Here is a 21,252-nt window from a genome sequence, read left to right as displayed (position 1 = left end):
AGGGTATTTTTATCTAACGTGGTTTCCTTGATCGCTGCTGTTCCAGAACCACAGAAATCCCATGGCAAACGTCTGAAAACCAGATCAGAGGCATCAGCTTTTAGGTGAGTGTTATGTTTGAGTCCCTATTGTCATGTTATTATTATTTATTGTTTTATATAGCACCATCGTGTTCCGCAGCGCTGTACAATAGGTTATTGTGCGTGAGGGTTGGCTCGAACATTAAACTAGGCGGATTACATGTGCAGGTTGCTTCTTATAAGACATTAAATTCGGCATTTCTGGGCAACAATAGTATAGAAGCCAAATGCTATTCACAAGAATTAATAAATATCATGTGCTAAACTTTCAGTAGCTTGGATGTTTCGCCAAATCAATAGCCCAAATACTTCAAACAACAAACTGAATAAAGAAAAATATATATAAAAAAAGTGGAATTAAAGGTAAAACCTGAGAGAAGCTAACACAAGCACAAGTGATGTGTTATGCTCTATTTAAGTGGGAAAAAAACACATATCGAGCTTAAATTGTAACCAAAACCTGTTCCTCAGAAAGAGATTTGATGTCATAGGCGACTTCGGGATCATCTACATTTATTTAAAAAATCTCAAATTGTAGACTAAATCAAAAGGAAATGAAAAAAAAAATTGAATAAAATAAATTAACCCCAAACTATGGGCAGAACTGTCCAATAGAGATGCCCCATGGGGTATTATCAATTCTATTACTGGTAAATAATGTATAGCGGTAATCTGACGTCCATAACATGCTGTATCTGCTCCGCTACAAAGCCGCTGGTATATCGTTAAAAGTATCTACTAGTATCAGAATGTTCATTGGCAGAATCAAAACCTTATTGCATTTATAAAACACGGTCAATGAGAGACAGGAGGGGGTTTTCTTGGTCTGGGTCACTTCTGTTACATCAGCTGTTCTTTCATCTCCCGGGTCTCCACCGCGACCACAGTGTTAGCGTGACTGGTGTGAAGTATATGGGACTAGGTAAAAGTCCAAAGCAGTTCAAAGCAGTATATGTAAAAGGATCCAGTCAGTGGGTAAAGGCTGCCTTAAGAGAACCATAGAATTGAACACCCCATCTAGTCTTCCTGTTTTCCTGATGTAAAGACTCAAACCTTCTCAACTTAGATTCAGAATCACTTAAAGCCTAGCCGTTGTGGATTAACCTCCACCATTTCTGCTGGGAGGCTGTTCCACTTATCTGTGACCCTGAGTCCTCACTACACTCCCTGGTGGTAATATTTACAATTGCATGTAAAATATTCCAGAGCTCGTCTTGTGGCTCAAAATGTTTAAATGAGAGCAGCATTGGGCCCCCCCCCCGTTGCCATCCTTCCCTCACAGTCAGAACTGTTTAGCCAAAAGTCTAATCCATAAAGAGCGATGACCATCGTATGAGACAAATGCCCCGATGAGGGCATGTGAGAGACCCTGTGAACACCAGCACACATCCTAACTACCGCTAGTTCTAATCCCACACGTGTGAATCTGCATTTATATGTATAGAGAAATGTCCAGCTGCACTGCATGTCTCATCTCCCTGCGCTTATTTTCAGAAACATGGATCCGTTTGCATTAATTGAAACAGAGTATATAAAAAATCTTCGCAAACAAGTCGAACTTCTGGAACTGGAGACAACATTTTTATATCCTTTACCAAGGAATGGCACGGGTCTGGGTGCTTCGGAGTAACTGACTTGTGTTTCAGTGTTTGCTATTTTCTTACCGAGCATTATTAATCTGTATATCAGCAATGTACTTATACATTATTGTGTATCGACTACAACATTACCTAGGAGTCTGAAGTCTGCTTATGTGATACATATGAAGATATCTGAATGGATTTGTGAGAAGAAAGAGATTACATTTCAAAGCCCAAATTCAGACACATCTCCTGCAGAATACCGTTATGGGTTTTAATCTATATATCTATATATCTATATCGTAACAGCTCTATAGAATCAGCTCGTGCTCTATAACTACATTTTATGTAGTCTAACAGTAGCCATCAATGTTATGTTGCCCACCCTGTCTGTAGTAGCCCATGTTTGGTCTGTCTAAAAGATTCTGAGTAATGGTGATGGGAACATGGGTGTAATACCACAACAGCTGGTTGGGGTCCCTCTTTATGGTCTCTAGAGCCATGCCCCTACTTTTTAATGGGAAATCTGATCTTTTTTGGGCACTAAATTATTAAACGTCCTGAGCAGGAGGATGAGAAAATAACATTTGGTTTTAGCCACTACACAAACCTATCACTTAATGAGTAGTTGGTCCAAATAGGATTTCCAAGTGACAAACTTAAAAAATGGATGTATGAATAAAACATAGAAGTCCTGTTTTATTATACCTCTCATCTGCAGTCGGAATATCCTTCCAATGCACGACCCTTGGAGAGCGTTGCACGTCAGTAGACCGTTCTTCATTCAGCCATCTGAGTTTGACTTAAAGGTGTTAACTGTTCAAATGTGATGAAGTCAAGTGACATGGAAGACAGGCAATGGAAAACTTGACTCTTCGCCCCTTTTTTGAATGCATAGGAGTATACTGTCAGCTGTCAAAATGATATCGGTTTACATTTATGGTTGGCGCCCATGTGTGCAGCCACCAGTGTCCAATCTCTCAATAGAACATGATGGTATCTTTATTATCTGACCATCAATTAACCAGTAATTGCCAGCAGGTCTTGGTCTCGACAGCCTGTCTACTGGAACATTTCTAACATGCTGTATAAACGCTTCCTTGTCACAGTATAATGGTATTCCAGACTTTCTGCGCTCGTCACAATAGACTAAAACCTCATTATTATCAATGGTATGAATCAATACTAAATAAAATATTAATCTCCCTTAACTAAACAATGGCACAAGAAACCAGGCACGAAAAGCTGCAAGCACTCAGCCAAAACTGACCTTGGAAGGGGAACAGATGATAACTGAAATGAAAGTGGGTATTATTTCAACGAAAGATTGTATGTTATGGTATTATCTATTGTGAAGTTGTTCATTTGAGTCATGGATGTAAAAGAGTAAGACATTGTTGGATACGTTGACATACAGTGTATTTTAGAACTGTTTGCAGATTAAAATAAGCAAGATATATGTATGAAGAAGCCACCTAATATGTATACAATAGGGATCTCAGGATCTGAATGATTAGTTCTGCCCCTCGTTTCTTCCCTATGGTTATGATTGCTGATTCCTCTTGTACTACAAGTAAACACGTATAACAAAAAACCTACATTGCCCCCAAACCCCTTAAACCTGTAGTATTTTTCTATTATTTGCTGTATATTTTACAAAATCAATTCAGAGTTTTTTGAGCAGTAGATGAAAGCCTTAATACACGTAACCGCAATACAGAGAAAATGTCGACCGGTGACGCAGGTCTTTGTGTTGCTGTCCATGGTACTTAGCACTTCACATGGAATCACACAATTATAAGGCTGATAAGAGTTATTCGGCCCATCCGGAATGTCAAAAAAAACTTCAAAGGTGGTTTGGTCCATTGTGTTGCCTTCAGGAGAGACTTATCTCCTGTGTGTTTTAATTCCATTACTTTATTAACTATAAAAATCTCTGTAACAATAAGTGTATTACTGCAATGAACATACACACTTACTGTCTATTCATGAACCAATAAAATATTCTCCCAAGGGAAATTCGCTCCAATATATTCAACTGCAAATCCCTCTTTCCTCTTCTCTCTCTTTTGTGTTTCAGAGCTTCCTATAGCTTGCCCATTTCATTTCAATCAATGCATTTATAGTAAATGTTTGCTTTACAATATATATTATAATATTTTGTATAGTCACCATAACTCATAGAAGCCTGTTAATATATGGAATTCATGTTTAAGCCAAGGGTATAGTTTTAACTTTTTTTCCGTATATGGCTTATATATGTTCGGGGTAGAAGTAGAAAAATCCAAGCTATAGTACGATTATCAATAAGGGGCAACAAATATATTATTTGAAATAATAATGTAATTTGAGTTATTTCCATGACATTTCCCCTTTTAAATGTAGCTTGGAGAGAATGGTGTCTTGCAGTCTTGTGAACTGGAAGCAACCAAACAACTTGAAAGGGTATTATTAATCTCATCTAAACTTTCAGGAGTTGCAGTCTCGGATAAGCAGCGTACAGATGGATCTGGCGATGAAAGAAGCCTCGATCAGTGCCGTGAAAGAAGAGACTGAGTCTCTGCGCAGACACCTGCGAGATGTGTCAGGTAATGAGATCGTACAGACTGGAGAAAGCCAGCCTGCCGTAAACATCAAAGAAGCAATTTGCCTCGGCCAGACGATACAGCTCTATCTTTAAATAATAAACACAGCGTTTAGCAGGAAATATATTTGTGTGGATTTAAATATATCTTTATTATAATATAATAGTTTAAAGATTTCTCAATTTATTTAAAACTGATCATGAAAAATATAGATTTTCAGTATCAGTATGCTAATATTTCAGTACATTGCTTCATTATTAACAGTTTCTGCTCCGCATCGCAAGTTGGCCACATAGGAGCTACAATTGAGGTCCATGCGGCAACAGCATAGACCTCCATTGATTTTATAGCTCCCTTGGCCGGTCAGGGAAGATCTCCCCTACTAGCCCATGATCCCCACTGCCCACTAAATTGGGGCGCTTGGGAGGTATGGTGTATGTATGTGGAGTGAGTGGAGCACACTGGCAGCAGGTATTATGTCTGTGGACAGCTCTTGTGGGGTGTTCCTATAAAAAGTGGTCCAAGGAAGGAAGAACGGTGAACCGGCGACAGGGCCATGGGCAGCCAAGGCTCCTCCAGTCTTCGCCCCCCATGTGTACTGAACGTGCCACTAGTGCTGCTTGATTCACAGATTCCAAAATGCAAGAGAAGCAGATCCTAGTGGAGGATGTCACCCAGCTGAAGAAGCTTGCAGGTATATCGACTCAAGATATTGCCCACAAAGAGGAAGAACAAAAGAATATCAATTGTGAACTACACAACACTATCCAAAGAGTGAAGGAGAAGCACAGGGAGAGTGCCCTCCTGCAAACCCAGGTACGTTGGGCTGTCTTTCTTTCACTTAACGGTCAATAGCAATGTTAATCATTCACTATTCATTAATAATTCACATAACAGTTATGTGAGACTAGGTTTACACTCATTCTAGATAAGATTGACTAGATTGTAAGCTCACAAGAGCAGGGCTTCCTTCTCCTTTTGTTCCAGTTTGTTATTGTGTGTGAATTTAAATTAATCCTACCGACTCTGATTGTAAAGGGCTACGGAATCTGCTGGCGCTATATAAATAAATGCGTTTTAATTCTTAGTCATTCAAACAGAAATCGAGGTAATGGAAGAAATGCTGCACTTCCAACAACCATCAGTAGATGGCAGCACTCAGCAGAACAGGAATATTGTCATAGATGAGTTACCTAGAACCTTGGAGACATCCTTTCAAATAAGCCCAGAAAAAAGTGGAGACTGCACAGTTAGAGTTAATTACTCTTTAATACTTTTATTAAGTATATATATATATATATATATATATATATATATATGTATATATACACACACATTATATATATTACTTATTTCTAATTGTCCAGTGACCTAATATCGCTACTACATCATAATAAACAACATACCTTGTTGAATACCATATTCAGTGTGTGCAATATTTTATATTTAGCTTCAGGAGCAAATAAAGCAACATGAACGTGCAGAAGCCCAACTTGTAGAAAAGAGGTCAGATTTGCTAAGGATGCAGACAGCCTTACATCAGCTCGAAGAACAATACCTAACAACGAGTCAGTCCGTCCACGAGCAGATCGCCTCTGAGCTCCGGTACGTGCACAATCAATCGGAGATCAGACCTCCTCTATGTATTTTTCTTAATTTGTTTGTTTCCTTGCAGGAAAGAAGCAGAAAAACTAAGATATCAGCTGAGAGAAAAGCAGATGTCTGCAGATGAAGATAAATATTTAAGAAACAAAATGGCAGAAGACTGTGCCCGTCTCACCAAAGAGAATGGTGTCTTGCAGTCCCGTGTACTGGAAGCAACCAAACAACTTGAAAGGGTATTATTAATCTCATCTAAACTTTTTTTCATTTTTGTTGAATATATATACTGAGAATATACATATATATATATATATATATATATATATATATATATATATATATATATATAATCTATATAATATAGTAACCAGTATACTCCCAAATTCCCAAAAATCACATCTAATCTATTGAGACCAATTTACAGTTTAGTAAGTACAATCTCTTATTTAAATAGAGAGAGATCATGTCTTTATACCCAACAACCACCAGAAATAAGTTTAAAAAGAGATGTGATGCATACTTTTCTTAAATGGACATTCCAACCATTATATGCGTTTAATGTACGAGTGTCACCTTTAAATTACCATTTTTTCCCCTTTTAAAGACTTATCAGACCCGAATGCGTTTTCTCAATACACCCCCGAGCAATTTGCTTTGCAGGAGCGACATCTGGGGTGTCCCTTTAAATAGTAACGCGGTCAGAAAATTCCTAACCAGTACATAGTGCAGAGCTAGTAATCCTATAAAGATAAACAAAGATAATAGTCCTTAAGGCTCTTCAGCCCTCCAAAATAATTCAAAGCATCACTGTATATCAGTCATGGCTGGAAAAACAATTACAAAATACAGCACGGTCCCGCAGTAATAAATACGGATCATAGATTTCATTTTCTTTTACTAGGCCAGCTAGCTTAAGAACACAAAATATTTTATCTCCCAAGTACATCCACGTAATTAGAAAAAAAGTATAGTTCAAATGATACCGTTTATTGGGATCATTTTAACTATACTGTTTTCTCAACGGCTAACACGGTACAAACCCTTTTGTAATTAGTAAAATAAAAAAAATTCTATACAAAAACACCCTTAATTACCGTACTATAGATGGGAATCTCCAGACACCCTTTATCTGATGCTCCAGCGCAAAGCACTTTCTGCCCTGCTATAGCACAATAGATTGGTGTGTCTTTTGTGTACGTTCCCATTCTCACGCCCCTGGTTTATTTATGTTGTTTTGGGCAGTGCCAGTAATCGAGCTGGATGAGCTATACAAGTGCTAACCACCCGGCGGATCGCCCGACTGACGGTGTCTGTTATTGCAACAAGTGTGTTGTCTTTACCCCGGAGTCCGAGCGCACCGCCTGTCTCCTAGTCAATGTGCCATTGTACGCGTCTCTTTGTAGCGGCACATGCTTCCTACAATGATGGCTTAACGCTCCCTTCCAAGGATAAACGGAGAGGGGGATTTATAGATAAATTAAATCCCAATATTGTATGTTGTCAGATTTAATGCTATTGTTAATTTTCTCTCTCCATGATCAGAGCTCTTCGGAATATGCCGGCGCTCTATTATAAGATGTAAGACGCTTAACGCTGATGCACATAAAAAAAAAAATCATTTTAACGTTTTATACAAGTGATATCATTTTATATTGAGAATGATAATTATTAATTTGTATAGCGACAACATATTCCACAGCGCTGTACAGCTGGAATTTCCCCTGGAAGGTAATGTTCAGGTTTTAAGAATTGGATTGGTATTTCACTAATATTTATCTATTTATTTAAGATTTGTTGGGTTAATGTTATTAAAGATCACTGTAGATGCTGGTGATGTTTCTTTGCCCTTTTCTGATCCAAAGCATCAAAACTGAGCCAAAAAAATACATACAAAAATAAAGAGAACCCATAAACCCCTAGAAAAACTTCTGGGAGTGGGATAGAAATCTCGCCTCCGTCGCCCGGTAGAGGTGTTAATTAATGGAGGTAAAATGAGGACTGGGTGGAATCAGCTATTATAATGCAAGCTGACCTGTAACCGGATAGCTGTGTCCTCAGAGACCGGTAATTATATCTATACTGAACTGGTGAATCGTAATTGGCACCTGCGAGGAGACACCTGGCGGGAATAGTCTGGAAAGCTTGCAATCCACTATAAATCCGTTAGCCAATAAGGGGATCACCGAAAGAGAGCAAGGGGGTTGGTTTAATCAAAGTTGCACAGTTACTGCTTACACTCTTATATAAAAGATTGACTGATAGATAATAAAAAATCACTTTTTAGCATCAAAATAGAAAAGCAACCAGATTTTTTTTAATTTAAGGTTCACTCCAGCCATCAATTTAATGCAAAGAGAGTTCCCTTTAACATTGACATGGTACCCCCTTTGAAAGTGCGTGGGGGATACTGCAATATCTCCCCCCTATACCCCACTTTATGCATTGCCCATTTACCCCCCCCTCCAGTCATTTGCCAATTCTTATTGGTTAAGAACTCATGTGTAAAAAGTCATAGACTGTATTCCTCTAGAATCCTCTGCCGCTATACCCCAGGTGTTATTGTCCTAAAAAACAAAAGATGCAATGGGGGGGGGGTGTCTAGGGGGAGAAAGACACAAAAGGTGGGACGTAGGGAGTAAAAACAGTAACATCTCATGGGGTCTCTGCAACATCTTCCGCACAGGTGGGTTCTATCAGGTGAGCTGCTAACAGGCTCCTCAAATTGTATCTATGATGGCCCAATATCCTTTATATGATTCTAACAATTTTAACAAATAATTATTTTTATGAAAGGGGGTTAATGTTGAAAAGATGGGAAGTTTTGATAGCTGACATTGCCATCAGGGTTGTATTCGGTTCTAATACTCGTTTCACATGGCACAACGTGCTACATGTATCACGTATGTGCCGGCGGTTCTGGGTTATGTATAACATCTATACATATTTTACCCCGAAGGAGCAGCAGCTTAGAGAAGATGAAAGTATAAAACGTACGAAAAGGATTTCTGAACTGACAGCTGGGAAGGAAAAAGAGAGGCAGCTGGAACTGCTGCTTTCACACCTGAAACGACTGGTACAAGATGAAAAGGAGAAAGTGTCTGCAGCACAGGACCAGGTAGCACATGTTATAATCACGTTATAATCATGTTAAATACAGTTGTGTATAAAAGAAAGTACACCCTGAAGTCTATGGTTTTACATATGAGGACATAATAACAATCATCTTTTTAAAGAAAAATAAGTAATTACAACCTCAGATGAACGACGACACATGACATATTACACTGTGTCATGAGTTATTAAAAAAAATAAAGCCAAAAGGGAGAAGCCATTTTTAGACCTGCTATGGAACATATGATTGTTATGTCTTGATATGTAAAACCACAGAATTCAAGGACAGTGTACTGCTCTGCAAAAAAAGGACATGGCTAGATCAGTCATTAATTGATAGTGTAGGAAAGAGATTATTTTAACCACCAATTAGTCCAACAAGATAAATTGATCTAAGGGAATACTGTATCTTCCCACTGAATATTAATCTGTGATCCCTTTGGTAATATGATTAAAAATATACAGTTATTTGTATCACGATTGTGCCGTGATGTCTTGGAGAACATGTCAAGAGATCACACCCACAACTTTCCTTTATTTTAATGATCATTTGTTAAAAATGTATATTATTAATGATGCCGGTTCGTAGACATGTTTGGGACCATGCTCAGTATGGCTGACATCACAGATGTAGTAGGCTTGACCTGTGCCGACTCAGCATGAACAAATGATGAGTTTGTGACATGGGAAGCATATCGAGGGATCGAGTTTGTGACATGGGACGCATATCGAGGGATCGAGTTTGTGACATGGGACGCATATCGAGGGATCGAGTTTGTGACATGGGACGCATATCGGGGGATCGGGCTACAGTGTACTCCAGCTGCTGTTAGATTAACCCCTTGATGACAATTGCCGGTCCGGGCACGTCACCGAAAATCGTGACGATTATGACAATTGACGTGCCAGGACCGGCACGTCTTTAAACGGGTGAAAAAATCGATCCGTGATCGATTTTTTCACTCAAACGGTGTTGCTCTAATGCCTCGACATCGAGGCATTGAGCAACACCAAAAAAAACATTCCCGGCCCCCCCCGATCGCTCCTAGGAGCAAATAAAAAAACATGTTTGAAAGACTGCACGTCTTTCAAACATGGCGGCGCCCGCCGCCGAAAAACGGGTTTAGGAAGCGATCGCGAGTCGCTTCCTTTGCTTAGCTGGTGTTGCTAAGATGCCTCAGTATCGAGGCATCTTTGCAACACCTGTTTAGCAAAGGAAGCGACTCGCGATCGCTTCCTAAATGCTCAACTTACCTTCCCGGTGCCGGCGTCTTCGAAACACATGCGGTGTTTCAAGATGGCGGCGCCCATCAAGCCGGGGGCGGAGCCTGCTGTCATCATCGGGGGGGGGGGTGTTGCTGGATGTCATGGACATCCAGTGAATAACACCCCTAGTGGTCAGATCACTCATAAGAGTGATCATGATCTGATAAATCAAAGGCAATGTTTTCTAAACATTGCCTTTGATCAGTATTGGATCTGCCTCCCTCCTTCACTTGCTTCTAGTGAGGGAGAGAGACAGATCAGTGTGTTTTTAGGTATTCTCAATAATATATATTATTATTGATCCAAAGGCTCTTATAAGAGCCACCCATTTAATATTAACCCCTTCATTGCCATTGATCACTGCATAAACAGTGATCTTGCATAGTGGCAATTGTTTTTGGGGTTCTTTTTTTTTACATTTTTTTTTACTTTTTATTTTTTTTTGTACTTTTTTTTAGGGTTTTTTTAATTTTTTTTATTAGAGCCATTAACCCTTTCCTTCCCTACTATTTTTGCTGCAATTGTTGCCATGCAGCGGTATACGGCTGAGGAGGCATGTTCCAAATTTGGCCCTTTTGCCCCCAAACAATCTGACAAACCCATGCATGTGGGGTATCAATGTACTCAGGAGATGTTGCTGAACACATATCGTGTTGTGTGACAGTGACATATACCAGGAGCTGTAATTTTACACCTGAAGTACAAAGTATGTTTAAAAAACAGCAAAAACAATTACTATCACAAACTTTGACAAGGGTTGGTGGTAGGATTAGTGCATGGAAAGGGTTAAACTATCAGCATCTAAAATACCCTGGGGTGTCTAGTTTTCAAAAATATATGGTTTGGTGGGGTAAATTTAATTTGCTGGCTTCAAAGATGCCCCAAATACCACATAGAGACAGAATTACCAGATTCAGAGAAAAATGGTTTTGAAATAGCAAAACGCTACCTGTACTTATTGCCCCATAACGTGTAGAAGAAAGCAAAAAAACATAAAAACATTGGGTATTTCTAAACTCGGGACAAATAGTAGAATCTATTTAGCAGGTTTTTTCAGTAGTTTTTTATGATGAATAAAAGATTTTTCAAATAAAAGTGAGAAATTTTTTTTTTTTTTCAATTTTTCGTCATATTTTATTATTTTTATTATAGAAAATTACATCATATATAAAAAATTATGGTGTCTGAAGAAAGCCCTTCTTGTCCTGAAAAAAACTATATATAACTTGTGTGGGTTTAGTAAATGGGTTAAGAGAAAATTACAGCTAAACACAAACACCGCAGAAACGATAAAACAGCCATTGTCACGAAGGGTACAAAAAATAGAATCAGCCTTTGTCACGAAGGGGTTAAAACACTTGTTATGCTCTAGAGATAATTACTGTATTGATCTGGACATTGCCTACCCATTATCATTGGCACCACAATCATCGAAAACCCTGGTTTTGAGAAAATTTTGTATGATTTTAAGCCAGTTAGTTTTACGACTGGTGTATTTGGTGAAACACAGAGGCTTTTCTGAAAGCCAGTACGGGATTTGGTAAGAAAGGGACTTGAAGGCTGGAAGCCAAGTGACTGATGGGAGGCCATAAGACTGACAACCGAGAAGATATGATAAGATTTAAGGAGCTAAAAAGGGGGATAGCATGGGGGGAAGAGCAGGGCTCTCTCCACCTAATGTATCGCTTTGTCTTAGTCTGTCAATTCTCGTCTTGTCATATCCCATTGAATATGTGTATTGTATTAAGTGCTGCTTATATTGTTGGAGCTATATAAATAAAAGATAATAATAATAATAATAAAATGATGTAAATAGGGATATAATAAAAAGCATGGGTGGTGTGAATGGTCAGCGTGATGTAATAAAGCTGTGGTGAAAATATGATAAATAATACTGTATAAAAGATCACAAAATAGGTTCATTACAGAACGGATGGGAATTAGTATTTTGAGCCCACCATATTATTTGCAAATATACAAAAGGTATAACTGTATGATGATTTTCATACATCAAATGCCATGAATATGGAAAGATATATTTTCAAAATTGGTCCTTTCACCGAAGTAATTTCATTGATCTCTGTAAGAAGACCACTTATTCACTTTTAACCCCCAATGAATACAGTAAAGTGTAACATTTTATTTCTGGGCCTGGATAACTAAGCATGTCCGTGCTTTTATGTTCTGTTGCTATATGAATGAAAATAGAGGGATTTTGATTTGGTGCAGTGAAGCCTACATATGCTGATTTATTCTGGATAATGAATTTACAATTAACTCCCTTAGTGTTGGAAGTGATTTAGCTCCACGACTCTGCCCTCTTACAACACTGAAGGGGATTGAAGTTCTCTTTGCCAAGGCTAATGAATGGAGGTTTAATGTGATTATTGTGTCAATAGATGCTGCATGTACAACAAGGAAGGAAGTCTGTGGAGCTGAATGGAAGTTCCCTTCGGAGCCAGCTGACAGATTTAGAGAATAAGCTCTCAAGTGTTAAGCTGGAAAACTCCCAGCTGCGCATGGAGAAGGCCAGTTTGGTGGAGCACATCTCTCAGCTGCATAAGCAGGTATATAACCTGATATTTAACCCATTTTCGGACAAAGCCGCAGATGGCTTGTGCTGCCCAATCAAGGTAGTGCCGAATTCTTCTATACTGCAGGTAATACGGAAGCTGTTTTGCCCTATCTATAGCAGGTTTAGCATTATCTCTGTATTAGCACAAGAACGTCCCTGTGGGTATAGCTGTGTGTAAACAGGGACGGCTTTCCCATAAGTCATAAGCATAGGCCAAATAGCCGCACCTAAGTGATGACCTTCCCAGGTTCTGGACACATTTTGTCTATGCCTCATTAGCCCCTTGGCCAAACCCCATGTGTAGTGAGTCCTGTCCAATTTTGGCCGTGCCACAATACTACAACTAATAATGTGTTTTTGACTTTTTCTGTTATCTGTCATCAAAAGTGATCAGAGTTTCCCTGGATCAACAGTCCCTGAGTTCTAGTTGAATTGTTATAACCCTATATGCCTCTTCACTAGAAAGGCATCACTTCGCTTGGTAGAACCTCCAACCTTAGAAGATGCCCCTGTGCTGGAAAGTTCTATGGATGGACAGATCATGTCTAGTCCTAGCACCAGGAGACTCGGGAGCTTTATGGGCCACCTGCTGTCACTGCAGAAAATGTCCCCTGTACATGTGGGTCTGTCTGCTGCTTGGGACGCCTACAAGGGCATTCTAAATAACTAAAAAGATTTGAGGAGGGGGCCGAGGAGCTTCTTGCATGGGCTGCTGCATGATTGAGGACCAGCACCAGATCTCCTGACGGGTCTTTGTTTTTGCCCTTAAATATATATGTTTATTATCCAAGTTGAAATAAGGTCTGTCTTCATAGCTGTGATCTTCCATTTCTTTCATTAATTCTGATGCTGTCTCTAAACCTTTCTCAGTTCCTTTATGTCTTTTCTAAATTGTGCTCAGAATTCTACTGCGTATTCAAGGTGAGTCTTACCAATTATTTACCAACATTATGTTCTCATATCGTACGCTCGTTCCTCTTTAACCCCTTGATGACAATTGCCGGTCCGGGCACGTCACGGAAATTCATGTCGATAACGACAAATGACGTGCCAGGACCGGCACGTCATTAAACGGGTGCAGAAAGCGATCTATTTTCGCTTTCTGCACCGAAACGGCGTTGCTGTAATGCCTCGACCTCGGCACAAAGGGGCCATCTCTGGCCCCTCCCCGGGGCGTCAACATCCGCCATACTTTGTATGGCGGCGGACGCCCGTTTTAAAAGCGTTTAGGAGGCGATCAACGATCGCCTCCTAAACTTAAATGGTGTCGCTGGAATGCCTCGATCAGGAGGCATCCAGCGACACCAAACACTTACCTTTGGATGGGCTGTGACCGCTTCGGAGAGCGGTCACAGCCGCAGCTGCCGGTGATCTTCGCCATCTGCAAGATGGCGGCGGTCCGGGAAAATTCAATAAAGAAACAATAAAGTCTAAAAAGTTCGCTAGACGGTCTCCAGACCCTCTAGAGAACTCTGGCTCCACTTGCAGGTTGAATATAGGTACTGCATTCAACCATGCAAGTCAATGGAGCTCAGCTTTCTAATCACAGTGTGATTAGAAAAAATAAATTAAAAATAAAATAAAATTAATAATAATTAGAAAAAAAATAGTAAAAAAACAGTAAAATGTAAAAATAATTTCCCACTGATGTCACTATCAGGGGAACCTTCAAGTTGAAAAAAAATGTTAAAAAAATAAAAAAAAAAAGGCAAAAAAAATAAATATATATAAAAAATATATTTTTGTGAGCAAGTCCTAAAATTAGCATATTAGCTTAAAACAATTCTCGCATGGAAAGAGTTAAAATACTGGCATATTAAATGCCCATGGGGTGTCTACTTTTAAAAAATGTATGATTTGATGGGGTAAATTGAATTGGCCGGGTTCAACAAGGTCCCAATTAACACGGGGGGAAGGATGGCCACACATCTAATTTCCAATTAGAAAAATGCACACGTACCAAATGTGGCCTTTTAGTTCCCCCCAAAAATGACAAACCCATGCATGTGGGGTATCACTGTACTCAGGAGATGTTGCTGAACACATATTGGGGTGTCGTGTGACAGCGGCATATACCAGGAGCTGTAAATTCATACATAAAGTAGGTGTGTGTGGGAAAAATACACACACAAAAATACTACTGCAAACTTTAAAAAAATGCTGGTGGTAAAATGTGTGCGTGCAAAGAGTTAAAATACCAGCATTTAAAATACCCTGTGGTGTCTAGTTTTCAAAAATATATGGTTTTGTTGGGCATACTGAAATGGCCCGGCTCAAAGATGTACCAAATAGGGCATGGGCAGTGGATCCCCAAAGTTCAACATTGAAAAATGTGCATGCCCCAAATGTGGCTCTTTTGCCCCCGAACAGCCAGGCAAAATCATTCATGTGGGGTATCACTGCGCTCAGGAGATGTTGCTGAACACATATTGGGGTGTTTTGTGATAGTGACATATACGAGAACTTTTTAATTCATACCTGAAGTAAAATGTGTGTGACAAAACAAATGGAAAAAAATGACTATCACAAAGTTTGACAAAGACTGGTGGTAGATATGGTGCATGGAAAGAGTTAAAATACTAGCATTTGAAATACCCTGGGGTGTCTAGTTTTCAAAAATATATAGCTTTATTGGGCACACTGAAATGGCCCGGCTCAAAGATGTACCAAATAGGGCATGGGCAGTGGATCCCCAAATGCCAAAGTGCAACATTGAAAAATGTGCATGCCCCAAATGTGGCCCTTTTGCCCCCAAACAGCCAGGCAAAATCATTCATGTGAGGTATCGCTGTACTCAGGAGATGTTGCTAAACACATATTGGGGTGTTTTTTGATAGTGACATATACCAGAACCTGTTTATTTATACCTAAAGTAAAATGTGTGTGAAAAAACAAATGCAAAAAAATTACTACCATAAAGTTTGACAAAGGCTGATGGTAGAATAAGTGCTTGGAAAGGGTTAAAATACCAGCATTTGGAATACCCTGGGCTGTCTAGTTTTCAAAAATATATGACTTGATGGGGTAAATTGCATTGGCCGGCTTCAAAGATACCCGAAATGGCACATGGAGGGAAGAATTACCAGATTTGGAAAAAATGGCTTTGAAATAGCAAAACGCTACCTGTACTTGTTGCTCCATAACGTGCAGAAAAAAGCAAAAAAACATAAAAACATTGGGTATTTCTAAACTCAGGACAAATAGTAGAATCTATTTAGCAGGTTTTTTTTATTACCTTTTATAGATGAGTAAAAGATTTTTCAACTAAAAGTTAGAAACAGTCATTTTTTTCAAAATTTTTCACCATATTTTATACTTTTTTTAATAGTAAATAATACGATACAATCAAAACAATGTCATCTAAAGAAAGCCCTTCTTGTCCTGAAAAAAACAATATCTAATGTGTGTGGGTTCAGTAAACGAGAAAGAAGAAAATTACAGCTAAACACGAGCAGCGCAGAAATGTTAAAACAGCCATTGTCACGAAGGGTGCAAAAAGTAAAATCAGCCTTTGTCACGAAGGGGTTAAATACTGGATAACTTTTGTTCCTGTTGCTCACTTCTTATGTCCCATTGTACAACGCTGCGGAATAGGATGGTGCATTATACTGCTTTTCAGTGTATCATAAGCTTGCTTTTCTTCCCCAAAAGCCAGTTATCGGTCCCATCTCCTATGTAATTGTGTGTAATCTGCTAATGTTCCTTTTAGTGCCTTTAGGATTGATAGACATATTTTGCACAGGAGCACCGGAGTCCATGACAAGTATTGTGGATGTCTTTAGTCAAACTTGATACATGATATCGGGCCAGCATAGAAAGAGGCATGAAGCCGAATAAGCTTTCAGGACCTCGGGGGTCTCATCCTCCATTGGAATACATTTAGGCCGATAAAGCTAAATACATTTTCCCCGATTAAACTATAAAAAACCCCTGTTTTTTTTAATAAAATGCTTACACTTTCATTCAAAAACAGATGCGTTTTGTTCATATAGAATATATACTGAACGTCAGAAATTCTTCTCTATATGCAGCACCAGAGGCTGTTCCAGAGCGCTGTGTTTGAACTCTGACCCTGTCTGCCGCTTCTTATCATGTTGTGTTGGGGCACAGTTGGAGACGGCTTCTTGGGTGGGGGGCTCCATTGTCATGCCGTTAATCTGGAATTTCATTGTGTACGTTTACCTGGCTTATTTTGATTTCCGTGTGCTTGCCTGGTTTACCCGCTTTCCCCCCCACTCCCGTCTCATCTTCTCCTGAGTAGAGTGTCAAAACACATCATTAACGTCCGATAATATGATCCTAACGATATTACGGTATAATTATTCTTCTATCCATGCACTCAGTGCTTTATATCTCTCTGCATGCTTAATTTTCTGTGCTAAAAACATAGCTGCCATTGATACACTCAAACTATCACAACAATATCATTTATATCTCAGAGTAAAGGTGCTGTTCCACTCGAACGCTGTAAAAAAAACATTGGGGATCTGCCATTTTATTATTTGACCCTATTAATTGGCACAATTGTACATGATTAATGACTTATATCCGGGAAGGCTTGGAATTCAACAGTTCTAGGAATGATGTTGGTAGATTCAGTATGTTGAACAGAACCTTCAAAATAATTAATTTCAGGTCATGCCACTCGGAAACCTGACAAAATGAGGCAAACATGAGACTATTATACAGGGGATAGCATAAAATGTGTTTTGCATGATAAGGACCCTTCAGACCAGGCATGGTCTATTGGAGTATTCAGATTTGGGTAACAGATGTTGCAGGCAGCCTCGGGGTTTAACCAGATATGGCGGAGGAAGCATTCGGTCGGCAAACCTGAATTTCGAGTTTCCTCTATGTAATCCATGGGCAGCTGCTTGACAATGGGGGAAGGGGTCTGCCGAACATGGTCTCAACATACAAGCCACCCTTTCTTTTCATCCTTCATCAGGCTTATCTCCATGTTTCTATTTTCAAGACTAAATCCTGCAACCCATAACACTCCTTCCTCTGCCTCACACGCTATGTCCATGAATTGTTCCCTTTTTTTTCAAATAATTCATATTAAATCATATTTATATTAAATTATGAATATTTTGAAGATTTATGGATATATGATTATTTAAAAATGAAGCTGTATTTTTTACTTTATTTCTTAGAATGTGAGATGCGCCAAATTGAAATATTTTAATTCAAATTTGAAATTAATTTCTTACAGAAGGGTTATAAGTATAGAAAAACAGTGCTGGTTCTATGTGCCGCCATGTGCCAAATAATTGGCACGCTTTATTTATTTTTGTAATAGCACGCGGGGTCCGTATAGAACATGCATGGTCTCCCTTAATACACAGGGTACCTCTTGCACTGGATAACAGATCCAGTCAGTATGTTTTCTAGAGAATCCTAATGCTAGACACCCTAGTGGCATTTTGTGGAACTGCAACAGACACATAAAAACGCTTATGGAAGTGGCCCAAATTCTTAAAACTTCAAAGCATCCTAGGGAATGATTTACAACCTCCTCTGAGCGCAGATAATTCTACTATAATAATACATGTCACATGTAATATATACATATATAGTATTTATCATGATTTGTATGTTTTTGATGATGCTTTCACTACAAATTTGCTTTCCATTTAAAGCAGTAAAACATTTTTTGAGATATAATAGGTGTTAGGAAGGTTTCAGGAGACATTCCCAGCCACAAATAATAACCAGGGGCAAGAGCGTCAATTAGGTGACTGTCCCCTGAAAATAGGAACATCTGGTCACTCTGCTTCTTAGGGACTCTTCCTAATTGTTGCTCCCACGCTGCAATTCAGTTGTTTGGAAGACGCATTCTTCGATGTACCCTATAGCTCCTATAGACACGAGATCTTTTCTTAGAAGATAAGAGTCTTTATTCTTCCTAGATCGCAGACAGAAAAGATGAAATCGGTCACATGCAAGGTCACGTGGACAGCTTGTGCTATGATATGAACAGCCTACAGCTTCAAAGAGATCTCAATGAATCCTCACAAAGGCAAGCATGGCAGCAGCTCTCCAACATCGCGCAGGGGGTGCACAATCTGGCCAACGTAATGACTCTAAAGTAAACGGTCCCTGCAGCCATACATGCTCTAAAACATATCTAAAGCACAATTATAATCACGTGTAATCCTGTGTTGTGTTTGGGATACTGTTGGTAAAATTTTTACTAATGTAATATTTTTCATATAAATTGGATATATATAAATATAAATAAATGATGTGTTTTATGGCAAGCGTGGAAATGATCTTGACAAATAGATAATGTAAATGTACATATATACTTTCAGTCTTTGATAGTGATCGCGTTCTCTGGATTTGCATGATTATTTCTCCCCATTGTGTTATTACTCCCGTTTGGCGGCAGCCATGGAAAGGAGGCTGCGGTAGGGTTGCCGCTTTTTCCCAAGAGGTTTCCTGGACCCGTGTTAATGGGTTTTGCGTCTCCTGCTGTGGTGACAGCTAAAATGTTTGGTTAAGTAAAGAGAAGGAGGGAGGAAAAAGGGAAGAGCAAAAGCAGAGCAGATAGCAAAAGAGGAGGTAAGAAGAGTAAAAGGTGTGAAGAGGAAAGAGGGTGAAGGCAAAATGTGCCACCATTGGCTGAGTGTTATGATATTTGATATGATGCTTCTCGGTTTTAGAGGCCCAGACTGTCCTTCACCCTATTCCAGGGGTGTCCAAGTTTTTTCTGCAGTGGGCCACTTCATCAGAATTGTATACGTCATTGTCATTGTGAGAAAATATGACTTTTAATAAGATATGCAGATTGAAATAAAGTAAATGACACAAAACCTTTACTTTTCCTCTCACTGATTTCTGGGCCTAGAAAGTTTTGTGACTACAAATTCAGGATTCAGGATAATAAAAAATGAAATAGTTGTATGAAATTATTCTAGAAATGCACCAAAATGAACATTTTGGACAAAACCGAAAATTCAGGGTTCACTTAGCCGAAACCGAAAATCACCCCCCGCCTTTAAAAATAATAATTAAAAAAAACCCCCACACTTTTAATAAAACTTAGTAACACACCACAATTGGACAAAAAAATTCAACAATATGACTTGGCATTATAGGAGTGTGATTGCTATCATACCCAGGCAACCAGTAAATGCTGGAACCAGTAATTGCTGTTAGCAATCACACTCCTATCATACCAAGTCAGCCAGTACATGGTACAGGGTGGCTGACAGGGTGGTACAGGGTGGCTGTAAGTGATGTGCAGACCCCATACTGCTGGTAGCATCAATACACAGGTAGCTAGGTTTCAGCATGTACTGGCTGACTTGGCGTGATAGGAGTGTGATTGCTAATAGCAATCACAGTCCCATCATGCCTAGGTTCCAGCACTTACACATCCATGCTATCACACACACACTCATTCATTCATATACTCATTCATTCACAGATTCATTCCCTCAATCACGCATACTCATTCAAACAACCTCCCCACCCCCTTACCCTCTCTCGATGCTGCTCACAGACTTCAGCAAGGGGCGCGGTCTCCCTCTGCGTTCACTTTTACTGCACAGAGGAAGCAGGACTGGAGCAGAGTCATGTGATGTCACGTACAGTCATGTGACCCTGCTGGGTTCCACTTCCTCTGTGCAGTACAAAAGACCCTCCCACAGGTAAGCAGCAGGGCTCTTGTGATCCCTGGCTGCCGATCTCACGCGGGCTGCACCTCGAGGTCCCTGCCCTATTCTATCTGCATACTCTGCAGTGAGGGGGTGCGGGTCATTTCCACAGTCCACAGCGCATGCACACCCTGATAGTACAGCTTAGACTTCCTCCTGCGCGTCACCAGGAGCATGTATGAAAACTACCCCTCACCCCTGCCTTCTCTTGTGTTCCAGGACCCTGCTGAGTGTGGCCAGTTTAATTTGTCTGAAGGCTTCCAGGACCCCCTCACTCACATGGCCATTTTTCCAGGACATAGGTAAATCCAGGACTAACCTCTTTTATTCTGGGGTTGTCTAGGTGAATCCCTACTAACCTCTTTATTATGGGGCTGAATTAGTAATACATGTGAAAACACAAAGGCGCAGTCATGCTGGAAGAGAAACTTCCCCAAACTCTTCCCACAAAGGTGGAGCATAGCTTTGTCCAAAATGTCTTGTTAGCTGAAGCATTAAGATTTCCCTTCACTGGAAGTAAGAGGTCCAATCCCTGAGAAACAGCCCCAGACCATTATTCCTCCTCCACCAAACTTTACAGCTGACACAATGCAGTCAGGCAGGGAACGTTCTCCTGCCATCAGCCAAACACAGACTCGCCTATCAGACTGCCAGAGAAGTGAGATCCGTCACTCCACAGAACATGTTACCCCACTCGATCCAACGCTTGGCATTGTAGTTGGTGATGCGAGGCTTGCATGCAGCTGCTCGGCTGTTCCATGAAGATCCCGCCGCACGGTTTCTGTGCTG

General features: G+C 39.8%; 1 protein-coding gene across 1 annotated transcript; it reads left to right on the top strand.

Annotated features, from left to right (window-relative positions):
* Positions 1 to 1,578: 1,578 nt before the first annotated feature.
* LOC149305499 (uncharacterized) lies at positions 1,579 to 20,769 on the top strand. The gene is made up of 10 exons (XM_089477538.1): positions 1,579 to 1,706; positions 2,889 to 2,964; positions 4,134 to 4,248; positions 4,877 to 5,061; positions 5,696 to 5,850; positions 5,921 to 6,083; positions 8,804 to 8,962; positions 12,624 to 12,791; positions 18,712 to 18,876; positions 20,683 to 20,769. Exons 1-10 carry the CDS (start codon positions 1,579 to 1,581, stop codon positions 20,767 to 20,769), a joined length of 1,401 nt encoding a protein of 466 aa, XP_089333664.1.
* Positions 20,770 to 21,252: the final 483 nt, after the last annotated feature.

Source organism: Sceloporus occidentalis, unplaced genomic scaffold (genome assembly GCF_023333645.1).
Source record: "Sceloporus occidentalis isolate IW3139 unplaced genomic scaffold, rSceOcc1.0.p SCAF_11, whole genome shotgun sequence".
NCBI classification, from domain to species: domain Eukaryota; kingdom Metazoa; phylum Chordata; class Lepidosauria; order Squamata; family Phrynosomatidae; genus Sceloporus; species Sceloporus occidentalis.
This window is presented reverse-complemented; position numbering and strand designations above follow the sequence as displayed.